Source organism: Tachypleus tridentatus, chromosome 4 (genome assembly GCF_004210375.1).
Source record: "Tachypleus tridentatus isolate NWPU-2018 chromosome 4, ASM421037v1, whole genome shotgun sequence".
Taxonomy (NCBI): Eukaryota; Metazoa; Arthropoda; class Merostomata; order Xiphosura; family Limulidae; genus Tachypleus; species Tachypleus tridentatus.
The window spans coordinates 88,584,835-88,612,438 of record NC_134828.1 but is presented as its reverse complement, the minus strand read 5'-3'; the positions used below and the strand labels follow the sequence as shown (position 1 = coordinate 88,612,438).

At 32.1% G+C, this 27,604-nt stretch overlaps 1 protein-coding gene across 1 annotated transcript in view; it reads right to left on the bottom strand.

Annotated features, from left to right (window-relative positions):
- LOC143249651 (histone-lysine N-methyltransferase, H3 lysine-79 specific-like) overlaps nucleotides 1-27,604 on the bottom strand; it is a 69,172-nt gene that overhangs the window by 8,208 nt on the left and 33,360 nt on the right. The window contains exons 3-11 of the mRNA XM_076499903.1: nucleotides 20,578-20,652; nucleotides 19,268-19,331; nucleotides 18,394-18,531; nucleotides 16,821-16,911; nucleotides 8,544-8,638; nucleotides 6,486-6,604; nucleotides 3,140-3,188; nucleotides 1,777-1,876; nucleotides 1,275-1,381 (exon numbers count right to left, since the gene is read on the bottom strand). Of these exons, the coding sequence (XP_076356018.1) occupies nucleotides 1,275-1,381; nucleotides 1,777-1,876; nucleotides 3,140-3,188; nucleotides 6,486-6,604; nucleotides 8,544-8,638; nucleotides 16,821-16,911; nucleotides 18,394-18,531; nucleotides 19,268-19,331; nucleotides 20,578-20,652 (838 nt within the window). The remainder of the gene's footprint in view (nucleotides 1-1,274; nucleotides 1,382-1,776; nucleotides 1,877-3,139; nucleotides 3,189-6,485; nucleotides 6,605-8,543; nucleotides 8,639-16,820; nucleotides 16,912-18,393; nucleotides 18,532-19,267; nucleotides 19,332-20,577; nucleotides 20,653-27,604) is intronic.

Genomic DNA, 27,604 nt, shown 5'->3' with positions numbered 1-27,604 from the left:
TTATACTGTGAAAACTTAAAGCAAAAATGTTGACTTTAAAACAAATACTACCTTTTTAACATTTAATAATTTGGGATTTCTACTTCTTTACTAGAAAAATAATCTGTTTGCCTATTTTCAATTTTTTTTTTCAAAAATTAGATGCAAGTGAAACATCTCAATACCATTACTTTTCTTTTATTCCAGTATTCAAATTGTATAGTAGTACTGAAATCATACTGTAATGTTACAAAAATAACTTAGTAAAATGGTTACACTTGTTAATATAAACTTCTCTGAGGAAACAAAATGATATCTTTAAACTTGAGAGACAATAATAATTCAATAGAAATTTGCATGGACAAATGTAATGCATGGTAAAACGAATACAAATAATAATCAATACATATTTACAGAATATTAGTTAAAAGTTGTTTTCTTATTGCATATTTTAAATTCCTCTTTACTTGCATTTATATAAATTATTTTTTTATTTAAATACAGAGGGTTTGGTATGATATCTGATTTCACGAACCATCCTCCACCTAACTATAACTTCAAATCTTTGTGGGTGACTTTGAAGTCACTGAAAATCTATTACAAATCAACAGTTACAGTTAGATTTTGTTCAAAATCTCCATGTATGAAGCCAAAGACTATCATTTTTATCAAGTTGAATGACCAAAGTAATATTTATCTAAGCAGCTACACAAAACAAAACAATAAAAGTTTTCTCAATTTGAGACACAAATATCACAATTTTTTCAGATTAGTTTGGCTTGGCTATGAAGTTGCTTGTGACCTTTTACTTTGAAAGACTAACACCCATGTGTGCATTCTATCCTAAATAGTTGGGTCCTTGAATAATAATTTTGGTTTTTTAGTTAACATAACTACTTATTCGTCCACAATGAACAGCTTCTTTAATGGGCAAATAACCAACAGTGGCAATCATGCAAAAACTGAATTTTCACATGGTGATGAGAGAACGGCAAATGCATGCTTTTTTTACAACTAAAACTGACTAGATTTTATTTTTAAACATAAAAAAATTGACATTTGACTTATTGCATTACTTGCAAATATTGCTTTAAAATTCACCCCTTTTATTTTATATTTTGTACATGATGCAGTTTTATACCAGAACTAAATGACCAAAAACTAAATGAGCTTGAAAATTAGCCAAACACTTGCTACAAACTGAAGTGAAAACAAAATCCTGTGAATGTAGTTTGTGTCGTCATAAGATTTTCTACACAGTACAACCTACAAACATGCCATTTTTCAAAAATCACCTTCGTCCGATCTATTGTGTGTAAAAAGTACGATACAGGTTTCCCAGTCCATGACACTGAACCTTTTATGGGAGTAATTTCCTTCACGTGCATGATGGTTCCAATATCTGAAAGCAAGAAATCTGTTTTCACCTTCAGGTACAATGTGACAATGAAACATTTCATCATCAAGTTACCAAAGGCAATTGATGTTTCAATTCCATGTAAAATAATTTTTTTTTAAAAGAAACTATTATTGCACAGTATCAGTTCACTGAGTGAACTTTTTTCAAGATTATTTCTCAAAACAGTGTATGTGTGTGTGTGTATGTATATGTATATATATGAGTGAATTTATCATCACCTCCCATTTCAGTGTAGTTACAAGAACCATTGTAAACTAAAGAAGAAAAGTATACTTTTGATCAAAACACACATTATCTATCTATTTATATATACATATAATGTAAAACAAAATGTGATAGTATTATTTCATCTACAGTAGGATTCTCTTACTACATACCACTCATAGTTCTGTCTGTGATACGAAAATTGAGATGACAAAATGGTTTAGATGACACAATCCTAGCACCATCTCTCAAGTCTGCAAACCTTTCTTTCAACTGCAAGAACAAGGTAAACACACTTTTTAAAAAAAATAATTAAATAAAAATTCTTCGAATTAAGAAAAATCCATTTTAAAAAAGAAGTAATATTAAAATTGAATAATACAATTGAAGTAATAAAAAGTAAGTGCTAAATATTTAAAAAAAATTGTAGAACATTAACTGGACAACAATAATTTTGAGAACTATAAACTAACTGTGTATCAAATATGCAACTTAACTGATTTATTAACTTCATTATTAACTTCTTTAAATGTAACAAAGTTTATCAGTGTTATTATGTCTAATGATATATTTGTGGATGAATTAACTCATTCACTGCAGCTGGGACATGTACTTGAAAGCATGTATCCTTGCTACAGTTAAGGGGTTAATATTGACAAAATATAAGTATACACTTAAAAGAATAAAGTAATTTGAATTATTATTAAAAAATAAAGAAAAACAAAGCAAATTTCAACATTAGTCTAATTGTTGATTTAGAAATAATAAGTACAAAAATAATATATTTTAATATACAAGTTGAACTTGTAAGAATTGCAGTTAACCAGAAGGTTGATAGATTTAGTGTTTGGCTTTTACTCAAAAAAGAAAATCAAAATAATAAAAACTTTACAGCATTATACCACTTCTTCAAATTATAGACTCTTTCTTAATGTACTATATATATATACTCTTTTCCTGCATAATTTAACTTAATCAAATGCACTAGATGTCACTTCAACTGACATCTTTGGAATATACAATAAATCGTGCATAATTTAACTTAACCAAATGCACTTGATGTCACTTCAGCTGACATCTTTGGAATATACAATGAATTGTGGAAGTTGTATTCAAAGTTGTTCTCATCTGAAACTAAGAAATTTCAATTAATTTGAAGAAGACACATAATATGCAGCCAAAAGTTTTGTTGTTGTTTTTTTTTGTGTGTGTATATGTAGGTTTAGCAGTTATGAAAAATAATCTTACTTTTTAATTTGTATTCTTCCAATTCTTATTCAATTATACATATTTTCTCTGATGCTCGTGCAGAAAACTCTCATTAGTGACTTTAACAGTGCATGCATTAAGGGTAAAGCAAAGACAAAATATTAATTTGCATTGTAAATTACACTTTATACAAATAATAACAAAATTGTATAACATACAATTCTTAAACCACAATGTGAAGTCAAATATTTATTCTGAAATTAAATAGTTATAAATAATTTCAATTTATTCATAACTTGTAAGTTATAAATCTTTTTTATTACACACCATGTGATCCACAGTGGGGCCAAAAGCAAAGTTGTTCACAAACACCAACCTTTGCAAACAAATGTTACTTATTAGTATATAAAAATGAAGAACATTAATAAAAATCATTCCTAAGTGTAATGTGCTTTATAAAAAACAACTACAAAACGAATGAGTACAAACTTAAAATAATTTTGATGAAAAGCACAGCAAAGAATAGAGTTTTCTATGTAGTTTTTGTTTTAAAATGTTCAAGTCAATTTCTTACTTTAACAAAAAGTGAAGAATAATTATGCCTTTATTTCAACATTAATATACATTCATTTAAAAATAAAAATAATATTAAAACTGATCTGACATATAAATTTCTTGTTGTTTATTACTGCTAGAAATGAAGTGATGGAAAGTAAGCACTAAATCTTGGAAAAAATAAAACATTTGTAGAAAAATAGCTCGTAGATCTTTACTTCAAAAAATACTTCCTGCAGATTTTTAGGTGATACTTTAACATCTTAGGTGTCAATTCTATCCCAAATAGGCAAGTTTATGAATTATTTATGTTAAGTTGTGAAGCAGGTAATACACCATTGGTCTTTGGTGAAAAGAACATTCCTTAAGCTTCGTCTTACTATAAACCTACTTGTTTTAAATCTTTATATTAGTTTAGAATACAAAAATATCAGTACATACACTCAATCATATAAACATGTCATCTTTATAATACAATGACATGATATTGTTGGTACTCTTACTGCTGTCTAATAGAGAAAGTTTTTAAACACAAGAAACTCAGTTTATCAACAATCAGCATCCATACAGTGTTCTAAACCTAATATTTCTATATAAAAGTAATTTTTTTTATGTATTAATGTACAAGTGTGAAATGCATAATACATATTTCACATAATGATAAAATGAAGTTTATTTTATTTAATATGAAGTATCAGTTGCATATGAAATATAAGATTTTTAAAGAAAAATGTGGAACAAGTACATCTTTTTGTTGTTTAATTTATTTAATCAAAATAAGCTCCGTTAGACTCAATATACTTCTGCCAATGAGTTGTTATTTTATAAATGCTGTCTTTAAAGAACTGGCTGTCCTTTGGTCCAACAGCCTTTAAAGACATGTTCAATTGACCTTTGTCTTACAAACGTTCTTTCCTTAAATAAACGAGTCCAAATGTTTAAAAAGTGATAATATATAAGGAAAAATTCTGGTGAATATGATGGATGAGGTAAAGTTTTATACTGAAGTTCATTTATTTTTCGGACAGTAACACATGAGACATGAGGTAGAGCATGCATTGCCATAAAGCAGTATGTGTCCACTATTAACTATTATTGGATGTTTTTGTGACAAATGCTGATGCATATTTTCAAGTTCACAGCAATATATCATATGCTATGACTGTTTCTCCTAAGTTTAAGAATGAAAAATAGGTCACACCTGCTGATGACCACCAAACACTGACTATAAGCTTCTTAGAGTAAAGAGCTGATGTTGGTGTATATCTTGCTGCTTTATCATAGTTAAGTCATTGACTGTCATAAAGAATTCATTTTTCATCACAGGTGACAATTCTATGGAGAAATGGATTGTTTCTGTTGTGTGTAAGGAGTGAAAAACAAATTTCAATTTGTCATGTTTGATGGTTTGCAGTCAATTCATGAGGTACCCATTTATCAAGCTATATCACCTTATCAATTGTTTCAAGATGTCCAGAAACTGTTGAATAATGATCATCAGGTTTGTCAGCAAGTTTTATCACAGTTGACAGCTTTCTGATTCAACTAAGGCCTTTAATTCTTCCTCATTAAAGGCTGTCTGAAGGTAGTACTAAGGCTCATTTTCAAGGCTTGTCATCAAAGCAAAAATCTCCTAAATCAATTTATGATAACTCTTCTCTTTCAGCCACTAAAAATCAAATTTCATATTTGCACATGAAAATCCAATATTTCATATGCAACAGCCTGATAATTATGTCTCCTACACTCTGATATTAGCAATAAGTAAGAAATCTGGAAGTTAGAAATCTGAACCCTGAAGATTTTAAGTTACAATGTAGACATATTTCTATGTTCCAATTAAAGTGCATGTTTATTTGCTTATTTTATGTTATTGAACTACCACTGTCAAAACCTGCCATGGTGCAAAGAGGAATTTAGTAGTCTCTTTTCTGAATTGGCAATTCTTTTGGGAATAGTAAAACTCTTAAGCAAAAAGTTCCTTGATATTTAAGTGATGATCAATCTCTTCATTAAGAGTAACCAATCATGTGAAATACTGAGTCCAACTGCATGGCTTGTCTGTTGAATCATAGAACTTTACTTAAAAATCAATGTTCATGATCTGTTAAGAAATGTAATGGAAAAAGAAAGAATAGCACCCACTTTAGTAAGCTTCTATAACTATTTCAACATGGTTATTACTAAATTTGTGCATATTTAATAATTAAAATGTCTACAAGTTATAAAATCTATTTGTACTATTTAACAAGATACTAAAATGTGTGAACTATTCTAAAGTATCACACCGACCTCAATTAGAACTGGAATTTAGTGACCTATCTCTCAAATCTCCCTGTTTTATCACACTATCAAATAATTAAGTAGTATAATTTTTTCAAGAGGGCACATTATGAAAGAGTAAAGATGGTTGAAAGATAAACTCCTGAAAGTTTTGGAAATCTTATATTCTCTTTTGAAAAAAGAAGAAGGGTTATAAGGGCATGATTGAAATTTTTAATATTGTTAATGGAACTGGTAGTTTTGTTGTGCCATTATTTTTCTTTTTAATACTTAAAGGTTAGAATAGAAGGACTAGATGATACAAATATAAATTGACAGAATAGGTCATTGATGCAGTAAAGTTAAAGGAGTTTATGGGAAGTTTTGATAAATGTGAGTAGTAATGGCTGGCTATGAGTGTTTCACTTTTATTTGAAATTTCTGTGTAGAGGATGGGACAATCCAGGTGGACCAATCAGTCCTATATTGTCCTCAAATGTAACATTAATTCCATGACAATACTGTTAACTGGAATTTCTCAAATATAGACACATTAAATTTTTCAAAAGTAAAATTTCAAATTATTTTTCAGTCAAACAAATATACTTCCAATACAAAGTGAATATCATTATGGATGAAGCTGCAAAAGCATGAGTTAGTTCTGATAGAGTGAAAGATATTAATTATTCTGTGTATATTCTGATCTACTGTTGAAATGCTGGAACTTCAATGAAAAAAGTTGTTTTAAAACAAATTATTTTGTATTTGAATAAAACATTCCCTAATTCTCTCTCTATTATATTTTATGGTTATAACAAACTTAATAAAAATTAATGAAATGAGAGAAAGAACTTACGAAGCATTGACAATTGCATCTCTATGCTCATCTGCAAGAAAATCCCCTTTTACAAGCTTGTATTCCCCATGTGTTTTTCCATACCATTTCATCCAGAATCTAAAATGCCTGTCCATTGCCTAAAATTGTTAAATAAATGTTGACAAGAAATACAAACGATATGCACATGGATGGTTTACTGCATATATAACAAAATGCAATAAAAGGTTAAACCACTTGGAAAAATAATTTACCATAAGTTAACAAAATCCTACTAAAAAGTAAATTTGATAAAAAAACAAACTGTAAAATCACACAAACAAGCATAAAAATATCAACAAAATCTTTGTATAATATTTATTTAATATGAATATCTAGCTTTAAGAAAGATATATAACAAGATTTTTACTGCTTTCTAATTTGGATCTAATATAATGTACAATATAATCTTAATATACAGTCTCACATTTACTGACTACTACTGTTACTTAAGTTACTTGGTAAATCATTCACTTGCTAAATATAATAAACTACATTCATCAATCCTTGTGAAGAAGAATGAAAACTTATTTCACTTTTAAAATTTAGGTAAAATAATTTTACAATATAAATGTCATTTTTTGGAAAATTTTCATACACAAAAAAGATTTGTCATAAAGTTAGGTCCCATAATAATCGAAGTTTTAGTGTGTGTTACTCTTGTCTTTGTTTTCACAAAGTGAGAGTAAAATGGAAATGAGAAAAACTATACATCATTAATAGACTGCCTATGTGTGATTTATCTCAAGGATACACAAAAGTATAATACCAGACATTATTACCATCATAAAAGAAAATACATTTAAACATAAAAGTCACTAAAACACAAAATTTCAACCAAAAAAAATTAAACTTATAAAGAGCTTTGGATTAATTTGAATAAGTGATTTAATGTTCTGTATAAATGACATAAGACTTTTAATTACAAAGGGAAACAAGTATTTATGACACCAATACTACTACACAACAGAAAACAATACAAGACTTTTGAAAGTTATTGGCACTTAAATAAATACAACTGTATTGTATCAATATCCACAGCAACAATCTACTATATCGGTACAAAATAAAATCACATTCTGACCAATACTCCTAATTGCTTATTTCAGTGTGCTTATTTGTGTTGCCACAAAATTCTAACAAGTCTGGGAAAAAAGAACACTATACACAGGTAGCAAGAACGTTAAAATCTTTTGGTATTTGTAAAAAACAATTTAAGGAAATGAGTAGAGGGACAGAGGTTTTTTTAACTTTGGCAATTTTCTTCTTTTGGACAATAGTAGCTTAAGTGACAATTCATCTTTCTAATGCACATATACAGTTTTAAGTTAACTTAATAGTACTATATTATCAGTGATAAAAATACCAAAATATCAGGATAAAGTACACTCCAGATATTAGAAACAGTATCACTATTAAATTTCAATTAGAAATATATGAATATTATAATCTGGTATTCATGTAATTTCACAATTTATAAAATTAATGTATTTTCTATACGTTCAGTTACATAAGAACAGTTTAATACTATGCCACCCTTAACTATTACTTAAGCTAAATTACAGTGTTATTGTTTATTTGTTTTGAATTTCACTAAGTTACACAAAGGCTATCTATGCTAACTGTCCATTTAGCAGTGGAAGACTATAGGGAAGACAACTAGTCTTTACTGCATACTCTTGGGCTACTCTTTTACCAACAAATAGTAGGACTTACTGTCACATTTATAACACACTAATGGCTAAAAGGATGAGTAAGTATGATGGTATGGAGATCTGAATCCATGACCTTTGGATTGCACCGTAACCACCTGGCCATGCTGGGCCATTTTCTATGTGATAAATTGACCAAGTTAACCAAACACCTCTGAGGCCCAAGTTAAGTTTTTATTATAAATAACAGTTTTATCCTGTACAGAAAAGCAACTAGTTCAAATCAAAACATCCAAGACTAAGTGCTATTTCAATACCTTATATTTTAACCATTCAAAATACATCATTGTTACTAAAAGAAAAAAAGAATTATGATTAAGATTATTACCTCAGCATAATGTGTGGGGACATCAGCCTTTTCAATTCCAATACACATCTTACATGGAGACATTGCAGCCAACTGAAGAACCACTTGACCAAGACCTAGAACAACAGAGAGCACTGTTCATTAAAACTTATAGTTTTGTGCAGTATATGCTTTATTTCTGATATCAATAGTATTAAAAATAAAATATTTAGCTTTTTCAAAATTTATGAAATATGCAAGCCCACGATGGTTCTATTGTCTTGAAATTTCTTCAAATTCTATCTGTAAATCAGGTCAAATTTAGTTATGATTAAAATGTTAACAATTACTAGCTATAGATGTGATGTGTCATTTCTGGATAGTATTTATTTGTGTGAGCACTTTGAAATTATTTTTTCTTTTCATTATGGCAACAAGAGGTTGTGTAAATGATCCAAATACATTATATTTGGTGTAAATTTGATCTAAGTAAGAGGTTTTTTTCCTTTCCCAATGTGTAAACATTTATTTTTGAAATCTGTGTAGCTGAATTATGGAAAATCTGTTATTAAAACCTAAACAACTTTCATGAAGTTTAAATTCACAGGCCTGTGTTATTTATAACAACTTTAGAGTAAAAGCAATGAAAAGTGTATAATAACATATAACCACACTATAATCACTAATATCAACCTTTATAGCTAAAAAATAAAATTCATTTAAATATACAAAGGCTTTAAATAAGCTAAAATGTGCAATTCAGATACTCCCAAAAAATAACAAGTTAAAATGCTATTTTAAATTAGTAAAAATTATTTTCAGATGACAGGTAGGGCTTACACATATTACCCTGAGTAAACTTTAAGTGAAATATATACAGCACTGTGCAAAAGTGAATATTTTTTTCATATTTTCCATTTCATGAGGTTAATTCTTCTACATCATTACACATATTACCCTGAGTAAACTTTAAGTGAAATATATACAGCACTGTGCAAAAGTGAATATTTTTTTCATATTTTCCATTTCATGAGGTTAATTCTTCTACATCATTACACATATTACCCTGAGTAAACTTTAAGTGAAATATATACAGCACTGTGCAAAAGTGAATATTTTTTTCATATTTTCCATTTCATGAGATTAATTCTTCTACATCATTAAAGAACATCAATTTCAACACAATGAAAATGTTTTACTGATCCTTTCTGACAACTGAATGAGACAAGGTGACAATACTTTTTCTTTAGAAATCACATATACTTCTATCAAGGGAATGTTACCATGTTATAAAGGTTCTTCTTGAATGAACATGATGATTAAATTTAGTCTGAAATAACTGTGATGGTACCATATGCAGTATCTTAAAGGTGAATTTTCAACAAATTTAATAATTGCCTTAGAAACTATACTTTGGTTAGGTATAATTCCTGTGTGGTTGCCATATTTATAAACACTTTAGTTTTTGAGTAAAAAATGAAACAAAATATCGACAAAGAAACCATTTGCAACTGTAGAACCTTCAAAATTAATCAGTATGAGTAGTTCTTTTGACTGCAAAGTTTTTTTTTTCTGTATGCATATAATACTGTAGCATGTGCTGGTAGTTGTCCACTAAAGGCATTCATCTTTATAATGAAAAGTGTAACACTCAAGACACAGCCATGGGGATTCCAAGTTCCTGTGGGAAAGTGTCGAACCAACACGGACTTGGAATTGACAGTTCGTTGCAAAAATGTTTAATACTGCATAAAAATGAGAGAAACAGTGTTTAATATAATGTAATAAATTTTGTTGTCATGCATACAAATGTCAGTAAAGCACAGTTCACATTAAAGGTTTATGTGATGCTGGTTGGACTCTCCAACAAATTTCTGCAGACTTGAACTGATTCTGAAACACTTTCAAGAACATCCTAGTTCATAAAACCAAGACAGGCAATTTTGAAAATAGGAAAGTAAAAGGCAGAACACCTATATTCACTGATATTGATGTTAAATATCTTCATTTATTTATCCTTTGGGACAGATGGAAGCCTGCTACTGATCTAAATCAAATATTATTAAGAGACTGAAATGTGCTAAAAAGTATAAAAATTGAACTGTTGATAACTGGAAAAGGGAGTTATGAATGGATAGACGAGACAAATTTTAAAATGTTTGGTTCAGAACATAAGTTGTACGTTCAGTGGAAGAAAGGTGAAAAATACTTACCTCAATACATAGCACCTATGAAGCATACATATAAAAAAGACAAGATATCTGGGTGTATTCAACCAATGTACAATTTTTCTAAGTTTCAAGTCAATCTGCCAAGAAATTAAGGAATACCAGCCAATAAAAAGGTGCTTGGTTTGGTTTGAATTTCACTCAAAGCTACTTGAGGGCTATCTGCACTAGCTGTCTGTCCTAACTTAGTAGCATAAGACTAGAGGAAAGGCAGCTAGTCATCACCACCCACCACCAACTCTTAAGCTACTCTTTTACCAACGAATAATTGAATTGGCCATAGCATTATAACACCCCCATGGCTGAAAGAGCGAGCATCTTTGGTGTAATGGGAATTTGAACCCTTGACTCTCAGATTACAAGTCGACTGCCTTAACCACATTGGCCAACAACAAATAACAAACACAGAATAATGTCTCTCTGAAAAGACACAAGTTGGTTGGTTGTTTAGTGTTTATTGGTGCAAAGCAACTGAGCTATATACATCAAACAGCCGGTAAAAAGTAAAATCAGTAGAAAGGAATTATGCTGAAATCTGTGACATAGTCCAATTTTCAGATTAAAATCTTAAATAGAGTTAAAAAGATCAATGGTCCTTAAAAATTTAAAAATATAAATTAGGTGGACATTATCATCTTCACCAATGACACTGACCAATGTCAAGGGTGAACCCACTGTAAAAATATGTTTAAAATGGTGCCATCACTCTAGATTATAATGACAGCATAACAGTAAGATGTATGCTTTGTGATATGAGTTCCACTCAGATCACACATTGGTGCATCAGTACCAAAAAAAGGAAAGTGGCAAGTTAAAAAACTGTGACCAATGCATTGCATAGTCAGAAAAACTTCTTCCTTCTGATTGTTAGGAAAGCAAGAGAGCCAAAGAGCAATAGAAGTTTTGATTTGGAAAAGCTTATTATCACATTGCTCACTCCAAGTTGACTTCCAACTGGCATGGAGCCGAGCCTCGAATACAGGACTATGGTCCATGTATGGGACAGGCACAGCAACGATAGAACACAAGCATACTGACTTAGCTGCAATGTCAGCAAGCGTTTTCTTGCAAATACCAATGTGGTTTGGTGTCCAGAAAAACTGGACAGAAGTAAATGATAGAGAGAAATGGGCCAATTGGTTTGAATATCGATGAGAATAGGGTGAGAACTGACATGAAGTGATTCCAAGGCTAACAGAGAGTTAAGTGAATAGGCATAAATGGTGCAGTTGGTGTACTGCATAGCTTCTATGTGACCCAGGACAAGAGAAATAGCATACAGTTTGGCAGTGAACACAGAAACTACAGAGGGGATTCTGTGTGCAACAACTGAATCACAGCAAACCATGCAAAGTCCACAGAATCATCTGTATAAATGGAAATGGAAAAAAGGTTTGAAAAATGTTTGGCAAATAAAAGGCAATATTTCCAATCAGGAGTATCTGCCATCTTCAGATAACTCAAAGAAAGGTCACGTTTTGGAATAGTAATTAGTCATGGTTGAATGGGCTGATCTGTGGATACCTCTATGTCATCCAAAGATAGACTCAATTCATCCAACTGCACCTGGATACGAAAGCTAAAAGGAACAATGGCAGACCATCTATTATAAAAAAGTGTGGCCCACTGAGGAAGGAAAACACAACCCCATGTGGATTGTTGTGGTAAAAATCAAAGTTCTGAAGCATACTTTAAAGACAGTTGCAAACAACAAAGGTATGGTGGGGGTTCATAGGACTCCGTGTACAAACTCTGGACTGGAGAAGTGCAGAAGGCCCTTGTACAGAGCCTAAGCTCCTGATGGTGAACAGGGTCCATCATTTGAAAGGCTGAGGTCTTGGATATCCATAGTCCAGTTTTGATCAAATAAGGACATAAGAGATTTTTTAGTATGAAACATCGATCCACCCCCCAAGACGGGAAAGAGAGGACACAGAGCATGTTCAGTGCCCATGTATTCTTGACATATAGCTGCTTGATGTGTGGAATAAAGGTTAGCTTGTGGTCAAAGATAAGCCCCAAGAGATTGCCTCAGGAACCACAGGAAGTACAACTTCTCCAATATGGAGTTCAGGATCATGGTGAATACCCTGTTGATGGCAAGTGTATGCAAACAGTTTTGGAGAGAGAAAGATTAAATCTGTTTGCTGTGGTCTACTTCAGTAAATGATTGAAGGCAGTCTGTATCTGCCACCTAATATCTCATGTTTGATGACCAACACCATATGTGGAAGTCATCGACAAAGAAACCATTTGCAACTGTAGGGGTAGTTGTCCACTAAAGGCATTCATCTTTATAATGAAAAGTGTAACACTCAAGACACAGCCATGGGGATTCCAAGTTCCTGTGGGAAAGTGTCGAACCAACACGGACTTGGAATTGACAGTTCGTTAAAAAATGTTTAATAAAAATTGGTAAATTGCCACACAACCCATACAAGTAGAGGTCTTGCAAGATGCCATACCTCCACGTTGTATCATAAGCTTTCTAAAGGTAAAACAACACAGAAACAAGATGTTGTTGCTTGAGAAAGCCTTCCAAGATTGATGTTTCAAGTCAAATCAGGTGGTCCATGGTGGAGTGCTGTCTTCGGAACCTACGCTGAGTGTTGAGAGGTAGTTGTTTGATTTGAAGAACCAAACAAGATGAGTATTAACCATCCTCTCTAAGATCTCACAAAGACAGCTTGTCAAAGCAACTGGATGGTAGTTTAAAGGAATCTTGGGATCCTTCCCAGACTTAGAAAAAGGTAGGACAATAGCCTGACACATTATCCTGCCAGATCTGGTTAAAAAACAATCAGAAGAAGAGCAAGAGAAGCAGAAGATAGATGGTGCAACATCTCGTAATGAATATCATCAGATCCAACTGATGTACTGCCAAACTGATGAATATCAAGTTTAAGTTCCACCAGCATAAGGGGGAGATTATAGTCATAGAGGCAATCAGCCCAAAAGGAAAGAGGCATTCCTTCTGCCCATATTTTAATGGCTAAGAAGATGGGAGATGAAGTAGAAGTGCTAGATGCATAAGAAGAGCTTTTACCACAAGTATTGGCAATGCTCTGGGCATCAGCAACTTCTTGGCCATCTGAGAACAAGATCAAAAGGGGGCAGAAGTATACTAGCCACTAATCTTTCAAATTTTGTCCCATATGACTTTGGAACTGGTGGTAGAAGAGATGATAGAGGTGTATTTAATCCAAGATTCCTTCTGGCTTTGACATCTGATCTGCTGAGCATGTGCACGAACCTGCTGAAATCCAATACAGTTTAAAAATGTAAGATACCTATGAAAAGTATCCCAAGCCTGTTTTTGAGCTTTTCTTGTCATGTGGCAGGCAGAATTCCACCAAGGACGAGGATATTGTGGGAAATGTGTTGAGGCTTTCAGAATACACTGAGCAGCTGCCTGGACAATAAAGTCAGTTACTGCTGCCACACAGTCATCTATAGATGGCTCACACACAATGGCAGGATTGAGTTCTGAGAGAGTGGTGAAAGAGGCCAGTTAGCCTGGTCCAACTTCCATCGAGGCACATGGGTCGAATGGCATCGACCACAACCAGTCTCTCTCCGATAGGAAGATGATCACTGCCCCATAGATTTCTACCGACCCTCCAAAAAAGGAAGTGAAAAGTGAAGGGGTGCAGATAGAAAGATATGTAGCAGTAAAAGACTGATTAGGTGCATGAAAATAAGTATAAAAACCAGTATAGAGGAGAGACAGGTTGTGGTCCAAGAGCATATGCTCTATAACACAACCCTCCCATCAATACTAGCACCACCCCATAGGGGATTATGTCCATTAAAATCCCCTAATAGTAAAAAGGAGGATGATAATTGCTCAATAAAGGTATGAAGGTCTGACTAATTATAGATCTCTTCTGGAGTCAGGTAGAGAGAACAAATAGTGATGGTACAACCCAAGGAAACACAGATGGCTACAGTCTCCAAGGGTGCATCAAGTGACAAAGACAGCATAGGCAAATGCTGATCAACCAACAATGCCACCCCACCATGCACTCATCCATCACATGACCCAGTGTTTCTGTACAAAGAAAACTGCCAAAGGGCGACTGTATCGCCAGATTTCAGAAACGTTTCTTTTAAGGAGAGACACGTGGAATGGTAAGAATCAATAAAATCCTTAACGTCATCTATATTTGATCGAAAACCCCTTAACAGTTTGACTGGATCAAAGTGGCCATTTTTATTTATGTGGAGGGAAATGTGATGGGGAAACTTTCTGTTTACGATCATGGTTCTTTTCTTTATTGGACAAAAATCTATCAACCTCCATGGATCCTGCCCTGAGTCAAGTACGCAGATCTCTGTCTGTGGACAAAGATTCCAATGACTGAGGGCATGAGCAAATGGCTAGCTTAATTCTTGAGGTTGCAGAAGAGGATGAACTTGAAAAATCACTTGAACCTGAAGAAAGTAGAACTGGGCAGTCACTGGAATAAGTGGAAGGGACAGAGATGGAAGTAGACATAGATGCATGAGCTTTTTTAATTATGAAGGGCACAATATTCTTAAAGATGTTTTGTACAGAATAGTATATATGTACTCCCACTGTGGCAGTGGAATGGAGTGCTGCAGCATATGTCCAAGATGGAGATAAGGACAATAATTTCCAAGCCTCTGGGTAGACAATATTATTAACAGTCTTCAAGCACCTCTTTCTCTTCTTCCCATTTAGGGCAAGAAATAGAGTAAGAGGGGTGTGGGATACTACAGTCAATACACTGTGGTTTCAAATTGCACTCAAAACCATTGTGATTTTTACCATCACAATGAGCATATATCAAAGAACCATGACATGATGTTTTTGAGTGACCAAACTGCTGACACTGTAAACATTTGAGAGGGTTAGGAATGTAAGGCTGTACCTTGCAGTTCAGATAACCTGCTTTGACTGTGGCAGGAGGATGAGGTGATGTATCAGAAGTATCAGAACATTGGTAGGGTCCATAATTCTGTCTTTATGGGTGAAGATTCGGGGTATCGTAATAACACCATGGCTAGAGAAACCAGCGAGGATATCTGACTCAGGAATGTTCTTTAAATTGCTCTCAACTATAACTCACCTGAAAGAATTCAATATTGCATGGGGAATAATCTCAATTGGTATATCCCCAACAGCCTTTGACTTTGCGAGGAGTTTGGTATGTAATAATGAAGATGTTTCCACTAAAATGTCTCCAGAGCACAACTTCTTTAATGACTTTGGGGAGCCAACAAGTCCCTCTAATAACTTTGAATAAAAAATTGAGACATCTGCACCAAGGATTTCTCAGATAAAGAATGGATAATCAGAAATCGAGGTGCAGAATCTGGCTGTAATATTGACTGTACAGAGTCATCCATGTGTGTTTGTTTTCCAATGTTCTGTTTTATTCAATTTTTTCATTTTTATTTATTTTGTCAGAAAAAAGGTATCCATAATAAAGAAGCTACATTTCAGTGCCCACTGACCCCACCCACCATGAAGCCCTATGAGGGGATGCACTACAGTGTCAAACTAGGACATTGCAGCAATGCTATGGCTTCATGAGCATTATAGCCTAACACCAGCATTAGATACAATGTTCACAACACCCATAGAGAACATCTAACACTGGTCACTAGTACTTCGTTAAAACTAGCCCAAGTGGACCAGCTGATTGACCCTAGGAGGGCCACCCCAAGGCTGCCTGTCTACAGGAATTCAAGGCCAAATTGGTGTATTAGTGTTGGACCCCTCAACCACCAAGATCCTCTCCTCCCATTCACAGGTTGCCACGCACAGCAAACACATAGGTGGATGTTTAGAAATAAACTGAAAGAACAGAACTTTCTCTGGGAGTCCCCACCACCATGTACAGGAATCCACACCAAGAAGAGACGTAATAAGAATAACCTGTGAAAATGCCTCTGATATAAGTGTCAAAAGACTGGTAAATTCAAATGACCACTATCTCAATATACAGTCCTTTGTTCATCAAAAGCTTACTTAACAGCTTAGATTTAGAGTAACCATCGAACATATTGGTATAAATTATAAGTAATGCAAACTCAAAGTATTACCTTGCATCAAGCTACTCACCACTTCCAAGGTCAATGAACACATCATCTTTACTTAAGGTAATCTCTTGGATCATTTGAGCCACAAACTCATATGATGTTTCTCCATACACCTATAAAATTAGGATTTTTATACTTAGCACTAGAAATAAATAATGTTAAATCTATATATATATTAGACACTGATAAACAACATATTTCATTTTTGGCTGGCCTGGATGAAATAGCTTTATGTTGATCTATTATTCAGAAATGTGGAATTACCAAAGCATTTTCATTGCTTGTACAAAAGTAAACAAGTCATGTTTATATGTTGCCTCGAAAACTTGCATAACACACATGGGAAAGTATCATTTCTCACCATCACAACAAATGTAATTATGTTATCATAGCAACTCAGGTAAAAGTAAACTGCAGATTGCATTAAACAAGATTTGAAACAAAGAAAACAAACCATGAGATTTCATTAATTATAAAACTTGTCATGTTGTTTTTCTTTTAAAGCTTTAACTCCTGCACCATAATTAACAAAATATCTCTTCTTTAATAGATTCAGAAGTTTTAGTTTCAATTTTTAATGATTATTCTGGTATAATTAATCTGTACATATTATAGTTATATGAGAAGGTACAAGTAGAAAGTGGTTTAAATTACAAGATAGAGGTTCAAGTTATAATTACCCTATTGTTTAATACAAATAATTATCACACACAAACTAAACAGTTTTGATATTCATGGTGGAAGCCCCATATTGAAATATTTGAACATGCTATGCAAAGCATACATTATAAGATGTTTTGACTGTATAAAAGTATATATAAAGTGAGCTCCATAAACAGGACAAATACAAAAGATTTGAAACTAAAACATAAAAATGGTTATGTTGAAAAATGTATTTATTTGTTACTTAAATATCAAATTAATACAAAATTGTTAATGCAAGTACTTCCACTTAAAAACTGTTTTTCATGTAAAGAGTTAAGTAATTATATGCTGCAAATTTTAAAAAATAAGAACAAGTTTTATTAATTTATCTGTAAACCACTGATGCTGCTTTTTATTTTATGATACCCACTACTTAATGGATGAAGTTCCATAAATGAATTTATCTCTAAATTTTTTGTTTAAACAATGTGGATACAAAAAACACATGTCAGTATAAACCATCACAGCTGTTAATTATGACCAAAGTAAGCTAGCAAGTTAACTATATAGACCAGTACAAAAATATTTTTAAATCAGCACTATATATTCAACGTTAACAAAGATAATCCTTACTTAATGGAAGGTTTAGGGAGGAAAATGTTTACCAGTAACTCTATATGTTGTCCTAAACTTCCTATACAAATGCAGTCTATTAACAACACCTTTCAAAAGAGAATCCAATGTAACAAACAGACTAGAAGAACTTAATGTTTTGAATCAATATTTCAAAAAAAAAAAACAACAACTACAGTTTATAATATTAAGATTACACTAAATCACTATCTGGTTACCAATTGTGTTAGTAATTTTGACTGCAATAAGAGAGGCTAAAACAAAATGGATCTCTATAAATAACACCTATTCAAAAACATGAAGTTACAATTACACACCTCAGGGGAGAAAGGTTCATACTGGTTTAACCTCTCAGGATCAGTGACTGAGTGGTTGTACACTTGCTGAATGATGTGTCTCAACAATCCATTTGTTGGTTGACTGTGGGCAGTAACAGGAGTGCAAGTGCCATTACTCTAAATCACAATGTGTTCTTATTATTTATTTTTCAGGAAGTGAATTAGTTTAACAGCTACTGACCATTTTTAACTAAAAAGTATGAACTTTATAAAAATTTCTTATAATCAAAAATTTTATTAATAATTTAGTTACAATAGAATTTGTTTTTGTAAATGCTCATAGAGTTTCATAAAAATAAACATGAGAACTAAAATTATGCTATGCTTATGCGAGATTCATAAAAACAACACTAGAAAGAAATATTACTACACTTGGTTCTTTAAAATATAACATAAGGAAAAGGCTGTTTAATAATACACTGAGTAGTTATATCACTAACAGTTAGGTGACTCTGTCTAGCAATACCTTACAACAAATAATGGCTTCAATATGTATTATTGCATTACACATCTTTATACCAAAGTTTAAAGCTATTTTGAAATTTGGTGTGTGTGTGTGTGTGTGTGTGTGTGTACACATACACACACACACACTATTTCCAGATTAAAAGATAAACAATATTTTTTCATATGTATATTATTATTTCATTAATGGCCAATTAAAAACATTATCAATGTTTACGTAATAAAGAAGAATTGGATTTAATCTAGATTATTGTTTTCAGTAAATGTTCCTCAATATTATCCTTTTGTGCATAGCAGAGATTATAAATAATATAAGCTGTTGTAATAGGACATGTTTACATCAAATTAAACAAACCTCTCTATGAAAATGCTGAAAAAAATCACTCACCATCTGTAGTACACCATCGATAGCACTATTATATAAATCACAAAGATTTTTCATGTCTTTATAGCTGAAAATAAATAATAAAATAAGGAGACTGAACCTTTAATGAACAACTACTTTGTGTTATAATCAAAACTAAAAAGTCTTTTGGATTAATTTAACTTTTTTTTCTTATCAATCCTTTCAAAATTTAGTGTGGATGATAATATGGGTCATAACAACAACAGAAAAATTAATCCTTAAGATTTCTCATTTATTATTGTTTAGTGCTGTATTATGGTCAATACCAACTTTCTAGTTTATTACTAATTTAATATATTAGCATGATGTGAGTCCTGACAATATCCACTTACCTCAGCACACAACAACTATAAAACTAATCTACATTTAAACATTTCTAAATCACACTGACACAATAACAGTGGGATTCTTTAGAACATTAAAAGTAAATAAAAATCCATCAAAAGCTGTTTAAAGTAGGAAATAATAAATTTGAATGTATAATTATTCAGATTTAGATGTGCATATTGTTATAATTACAATTATATTCTTCAAACTCAGAAATACTTTATGCAAATATATTATTTAAGATAGAAAACATTTATAAATAACTAGGTTTTCATAAAAAAGGGTTGAATGAAGTACCTACATATACACTATACCTTCTACACAAGGTATAGCACTGATATTATGATCATACTATACTGAATATTTAATACTATACAACAGTGTGTCAAAGACACAGGCCTTCCTTCACTGTAGAATTTATTCACTTTTACAATCATTACAATCATATGTTACTTAAGGTGATTTTATGACTGTTGAAATAATACATATGTTTATCATAAACAGGAAATAAAATTTGATAATTTAAAAAAGAAACTCTTATTTATGCTCATTTATACATAAGAAGTAAACATTAACTTCTACCGTTGCCAGAAACTACAAGTCCTCACTAGATGTCACCAAGTCATTAAACTGTAAAGTTAAACAACTGTTTTTCATATTTCATCCATTCATCAATATTATTCTTCTAAATATTCTTCACTTAATCTAACAGTAATGTTTAATTTTCAAGTTGTTTTAAGCATTGCATTTTCTAAGTGGTGTAGGTTGTTGTTTATGCATTATTAATTGTAATAAGCAACTGGTACTTTCTACAGCAGCTGCTGTCATAAACAAAGCAAGCACAAAAATGTTTAAGTAACCATTATTTTGTAAAATTACATACAAGTCACTAGAAATATATTTAAACTTTATTTTCATTCAATATATACATTTTTTTAAAGAAATGAATGTGGGATTTATCTCACCTTTTTGTATCACAGTTATTCAATATGTGATTTTTAATGACTGACTTCAGTTCTGGAAAATCCTCACAAACCCACCTAAATAAAACAACATAAAAATCAGTTTAAATAAGCTAAAACGATCCAGCAATGAAACATAGTATTGTATTTTATTATTGTTTAAAACCCCAGCACATCATCCTTCCTACAAATATTACATGAACTAAGCTAGAATATGAATCCGACAAGTCGTTCACCAAGTCCAAGAACTGAAATAAATTAGTGCGCACCTGAAAATTATTACTTTTGTCAGAGGACCGCAAAGAGGTAATATAATTGAATGTGTATATAGCAACCAAGACTGACTGTCTTTTTAAAAGAAATACAGACTCAAATTTATTTTAATAAAAAGTAAATAACTAACTGTAAATATGTCCACTAAAAAGCAATTGTTACACCTCCAACTCAGCATTTTTATATAATGATACCAATTAGAGGTAAAAAAAACTATGCAAAATATAATTATGTCTGGCAGAAATTTCTTTGAAATAAAAGGTTATAGGTTATTTAATAGGGATAAAGTACTAAAGAGAAGGAAAGGAATGGCTTTATATGGAAGATGTGAATTATATCTTACTGAAGTTGAGGATCAAAGTTAATAGTATGGAGATTGAATTCATTTGGGTTTTTATCAGCAGATATACAGGAAAAAGGCTTTTAATAGAAATGTTTTACAGACCACCATATGACACTGATGAAGTTAATGAGAATCTTTACAGTGAGATTAAGATTTCAGCTGTTAATGAGGTTATAAGAATTGGTTGATGGGGTGGAAATTGGGGAACATCTGGATACAAATGATCATTGCTCTATTAGATTTGATGTTTTGCTGCATGTGGAGATTGAGAATAAACATATTTTTATTAAAAACTTCAAAAAGCAAATTTTGAAGAGATGTGACAGGAATTATCTGTTGTGAATTGGACAGCTGAGTTACTTGGAAACATTGATCAGGTGTAGAAAATTTTAAAGATAAAACTTAAGAAATTTAAATAGACTGGCTTGACAGGAGATTTAGAAGATAAAGAAAGTTGTTGAAATGAGAAATTAGTATGTCAAAAAAAAAGTATGAAAAAAAAACATTGGCTTAAAATACAAAAATTAACCATGAAGATTTATTTAAATACATTAAAGGTACACATATTATTAAGATAGGGTTAGGATCTTTGAAGGATGATAAAGGAAAGCTCATATTGATGATTACAAGATGTTCTAGTTATTAAATTCTGCTTTTTATTAAGTTTTTCCTGATAAAGATTTAAGCAGTATTTCTCATCTTAAACAGTTGATAGATAGAAACAAGACTACACAAGATGATCACATTAATTCTCAGTTTGTTAAGGTGAAACTTGGAGGTTTGAAAGTAATTAGGCTCCTGAACCAGATAATATTACTCAAGAGTTTTGAAGAAAGTCAAAGATTGGATGTGTAAGTCACTTGTTAATATTATTTGTCAATCCTTGAACAGTGGGTTGGCACCAAAAGATTCCAAATAAGCTGATGTAACTTCTTTTCAAGGGAGGTAATAAAAATTGTTTCAATAATTATGAGCTCATTAGTCTTACATCAGTTGTGGGAAAAAGTTTGGAAAGTCTGATAAAAATGCTCTGTAAAGTCATTTAACAAAATTTGGAATTTTATTGGTTAGTCAACATGGTTTGGCTAAAAGAAACCCTTATCTTACAAATCTTTCAACATGCTTTCCGATTGACATTGATGACAGATGAAGGAATGATCAACAAATTACTTAAATTGGCTGATGATATTAAAGTCTTGGGTGTTGCTAGCTATGATGCTAATGCTGCTATTTTACAAAAGGATTTTGATCTTTTACTGAGTTGATCAAATAAATGGTAGATAGGTTTTAATTTTAATAAGTGATAGATATTGCATGTGGGTTATCACGATTTGAATTAAAAGTATAATTTGGATGGGAAAGCCTTAACAGTGTTACGAAAGAATGGAGTCTTGGTGTAGTGGTTGATCAGTTTCTGAAGTCTTATTTCTAGTAATAAGGCAATTAGAATTTTAGGTTGTATCTAAAGAAATACTGAATACAAGTTAAAAGAGGTTATAATTTCATTTTATAGGCCACAGAGTATTGTGTTCAATCCCTCCTTCTTACCTTAGGAAATACATTGAACTGCTAGAAAGGAATCAAACAAAGGTCACTAGAATAGTGTCTGGGATAGAGGGTTTGTCATATGAGGAGAAGTTAAAATCTCTGGAACTGTTTTCTCTCAAAAAACTAAGTGTTAGAGTTGGTATGATTGAGATGTTTAAAACTACAAATAGAATTAATAATGCTGATGCATCATCATTTTTAATATTTTACAGTGAGAATAGTAAGATTAAGGGACACAAATATAGATTTTGGCAGGATATGAGTCATCTTCAGCTACTACAATTTTATTTTTCTAAGAAAGTGGTTACCTGTTCTGGTTGTGGAGGTAGTAAATTTAAGTGACTTTAAAAGACAACTTGATAATTATATGAATGATAAGAGCTTGGTTAGGAAATTTTATTTTATTGAATAGTTTTAGTTTAGAGGATGGAACTGTCTAGATGAACAAACTGGTTCCTTTTTCTCCTAAAAATTATGTTAAATGTTAATTTCAACACTGCATTTCTTCCAGTTGGATATCATATACTGTATGACCTAAACTTCCTCTTGACTAACACTGACAGATCTTCTAAGTACCCAAGCCCACTATAAGAAAGAAAAGAACACCTCATTATTTTATGGTTTAATAACATGCTGTAAAAAGCAAATTCTCAGTGGAAACAATATGTTGTTTCAATCAACAAACTAGAGTTCTGGTGCTCTAAAAGGTTCATTGACAGCACTTTATTTGATTATCTATAGTAATTTAGTCTTCCTAGAAAACTAAAAACAAGTTTATTTCATGTTATATAGTATTCTGAAAAAGTAAGAAGACCAGCTGGAGTGATTGCCATGAATAACAACTTGATACTAACTTTATCCACCAAATTTTGGATGTGGTCATAAAAAATCATTCAATTATCTCTTGTGAAAACTGTAAACATGGTTATAAACTAAACACCCTTCACTGACTTCTGAATAAATCACAACTCTAAATGCAAGAGATAGATATTTTAAAGGGGTGGTGGTGGCAAAAAAAACAACAACACTCATACTGGTATATAAAGATATACTTCAGTTCCTTGTGCTAAAGGATTCCATATCTCAATAGAAAGTTTCCTGTTTACACAATAAAAAACAACAACTATATATGTTAGTCAGTGGCGTAGCTAGGGGGAGGGGCAAGGGGGTACATCTGTCCGCGGGCGCAGCATCGGGGGGGGGCGCCAAATTGATGTTACGTAATTAGGAATTATGGCTTACATTTTGTCAGGAGGGGGCGCGAAAACTGATTTTGTCCCTGGGCGCTGAAAACCCTAGCTGCGCCACTGATGTTTGTGGAAAACCATCCACCAGAAGTCATTGTTTAATATCTCAACAACATATTACAATACAGACTCGGATTTTAACATGCACTGGTATTTCAATTATGTTAATATATATTCTACCTGTTTGGCTATAAACATTTAAATGAACTAATTTAGCATGAAATCTTGAGGCTTCCAAACAGCAAACAGTGAAGCCCTTTAATACATTATCATGGGTGCGTAATGAAATACATTTAAAAAATATGCAAGCAATCTATATAAACGGAATAAGCTACCACACATTTGGTTTGGTTTTCTTTGAAATACTGCTAGAGAACGATTAAAAATTAACAAAAAATTATTTAAAGCTTGTCTACATTTTAATTTTGCTGTTACAAATGCTTTACTATAATCCGTAATGATAGTTACTATGCTTTATATTTATGAATTAGTAATGGCATTGGTTAAGACGAACTTAATTATAAGCTAAGGTATCCATGTTTGAGAATAAACTATTTTACTCCCACTTACAGTAACCTTAATGTACAACTACTTATCAAGTAAATTAGGCTAATCAATACTGTTGATTATTTTGTATAAAACACTTATATATCCTTCAGTCCTCTCTCTTGCTTCGGGCAGAGTTCATTTTAAAAGTTTTCAATGTCAATGAAAATGCAGACGATATAAAATTTTTGAATATCATTTGTAATCCCAATACTTAAAGAATGTTTTCTTAGAACAGATATCATTTTTCTAACATAAATTTATTTCACTAAACGATATTACATAAATTGCCTTAATAACTTCTATTAGCCTAAAATAATTTCTCATCCGAATATAGCATCAAATATTTTCGTCCTCCCATGTGACCCACAGCAGCTTGCATGCAATTTCCTACGCATACCAAGCTTCACGTATAGGTTGAAAGACCTGATCAGGAGGCATGCCACATTGTGGCCTTGAGTGTCAACAAGTTCAATCGGCAAAGTTCCCCGAGACTGAGAAAGAAGGGGAGATGAGTGGGGGTACAAGTGTAAACTCTGTTTTTAATGCTTTACATGCACACAGACATAGCCCAAAAGACGGCTAACTTGGACGCAGGCAGGGGTACAAAAAAAGTATAGGTACAAGTTATGTGTTCGTGTTGAACATAACCATAGCAAGGGGCAAATCCCTGTCTGTTTCAATCTCGAATGTTCTTTTAATTTTTGTTCAGTCACGTCACTTAAATAGAGAAACTAGTCAAGTTTAATATTTAGCATAAGTTATCTTAAAAACTGACCTTGTATCAGACACTTTTATGACGAAACTAACAATATTATAAACACTTAATGCTCCAACATTCAAGGTCAAATGTAGAAACGACGTCTGAACTTATTATTCTAAATTCTATTCATATTTTTTCTCTCTAAAGAGCAGACGTGTGTCACATCTGCTAAACCAAGTATACAATTTGACTTTACTTAAAGGTCTTATTTATTAATTGCAATTAAATCCCGAAGGAATTCTCACTCATTATCATTTAAAAGGTTTGTTCATTAAATAAACAGCTTAAGTTAATGTATAGTTATTGTTTGTTGTTAAATTACTAGCCAAAAAGTGGTTTATCTTTGGCTATTAGAATGGCAAAGGTTTGGTTTGTTTTGAATTTCGTGCAAAGCTACACGAGGGCTATCTGCGCTAGTCGTCCCTAAATTAGCAGTGTAAGACTAGAGAGAAGGCAGCTAGTCATCACCACCCATCTTGGGCTACTCGTTTACCAACGAATAGTGGGATTAACCGTCACATTATAACGCCCCCACGGCTGGAAGGGCGAGCATGTTTGGTGCGACTGGGATTTGAACCCATGACCCTCAGATTACGAGTCGAGTGCCTTAACCACCTGGCCAGAATGGCAAAGGAAAGAATGATTTTATACATTTCCATACACTTAGGTTTCAATCTAAAGAAAAAAATATATATGCGCCTTTTCTTTGAATGACAAAAAAATTTAGAGTCAGGTAACGACAGACCTTGCTGTACGAAACTGATGTTTAATACCATCCATTCAGTCCTGGTTAACGTGCAAGCGTCTGTTGAAAGTTCTCACGCCAGGACAAAGCGTACCTGAAATGAGGTCTAGTCACCATGTCGGCTGTGCTAGAGTGTATATTACTTTAATAACAGCTGCCACACGACTTATATTATAAATAACAGATGTTGTGCAAGAGATAAAACTTAAACGCTTTATCTACTTGTGTATTTGTACTCACAACGATGTTTATTTCTTTCCTTTCTTATTAGAACAATTTATCACTTTTGCAAAAACCCGCTAAAAACTAAGGAAAAGATTGCTGGTCTCTGAAAGCCTAGCTTTGTATATCTGTACAACTATCCATATTCGAAAACATGAAAACATAATGACATGTAGTATGTAATATAACACATTCAGAAATACTATTAATTTCAATTTTATAAAAATAAACTGGCCCTTAGCGTTCAATTGATATTTGAAGTTGAGAATCAATAATTCACGTGAGATATGTTAAAACAGCTGTTTCGAATTAACAGGATTTTTCATGTGATATTTAAGTCGAACATGCTGCGAGTTTCGTCAGACGATTCTCATTCTAAACAGGTAAACATCGCCAAGACAAGCTGTCTTGACTGTGTGTTAGTAGTCGTTCTCTAGTTTCTGTACAAAAACATGTATTATTTTTCTGTCTTCAAAAACTTCCCATAAACGACAGATTAATCAACATTAAACAACGGATATACTGTAGTTAGCACGGAAATGGGCTTTAAACAGGCAGGATAAGCAGTGTACCGGGTCTAATGGGGGAACAACTGTTGTTACGTGCTTTAACGTATTGGTCACTGGAAGAGCTTGACTCATATATAATAACTGGAAGACTCACTCTTTCAGTTCACAATATGTTAATTTCTCTGACCACAATGGTTACCTACTTCTCATCTCAATAGAATAACGAAAATGTCGAAGACCACGTTAAAATCCCACAGAGGATTAAACATTATTTTAGATGTTTTTCATGTAAACAAAATTAGTTGCAGTACTTTATCGAAAATCTAAATATCGTTGCTAACAGGATGCTAACACTTTTAGGAATAATTATGAGGCATTTCTTCTCCATTCAAAAGCAACAAAAGATATTTTTCCAACAATAATGCAACGCCAACAATCTACTCTGAAAATAGCCATGTATTAATTCTAAAGTACTTATTATTTTGCACTGAAAAGATATTAAAGCATAAAACAAGATCAAACGCTTTCAAAGCTTCGTTTGCTATATTTTAATTTTTAGTCTAAGTCATTGTTAGTAATGGTTTTCCTATGAATAAAATGAATAGTTTATAACTGAAAAGAATAAACCTTTCTATTCAAGGTTTCCTTCCTTGTCTGCCTCTCCGTCTAGAAAGTACGAGATAATGAACAGCGTTTTGATTTCCCTCATTATAACTGTAAAAACATGCATCATATTCTAATTTTATCTGAAGAAGCAGATAACAAGATTTATTAATTATATCACTCAAACAATGACCAACCAAAGTATTCAAGTTTTAAATATTTCTTTTTATA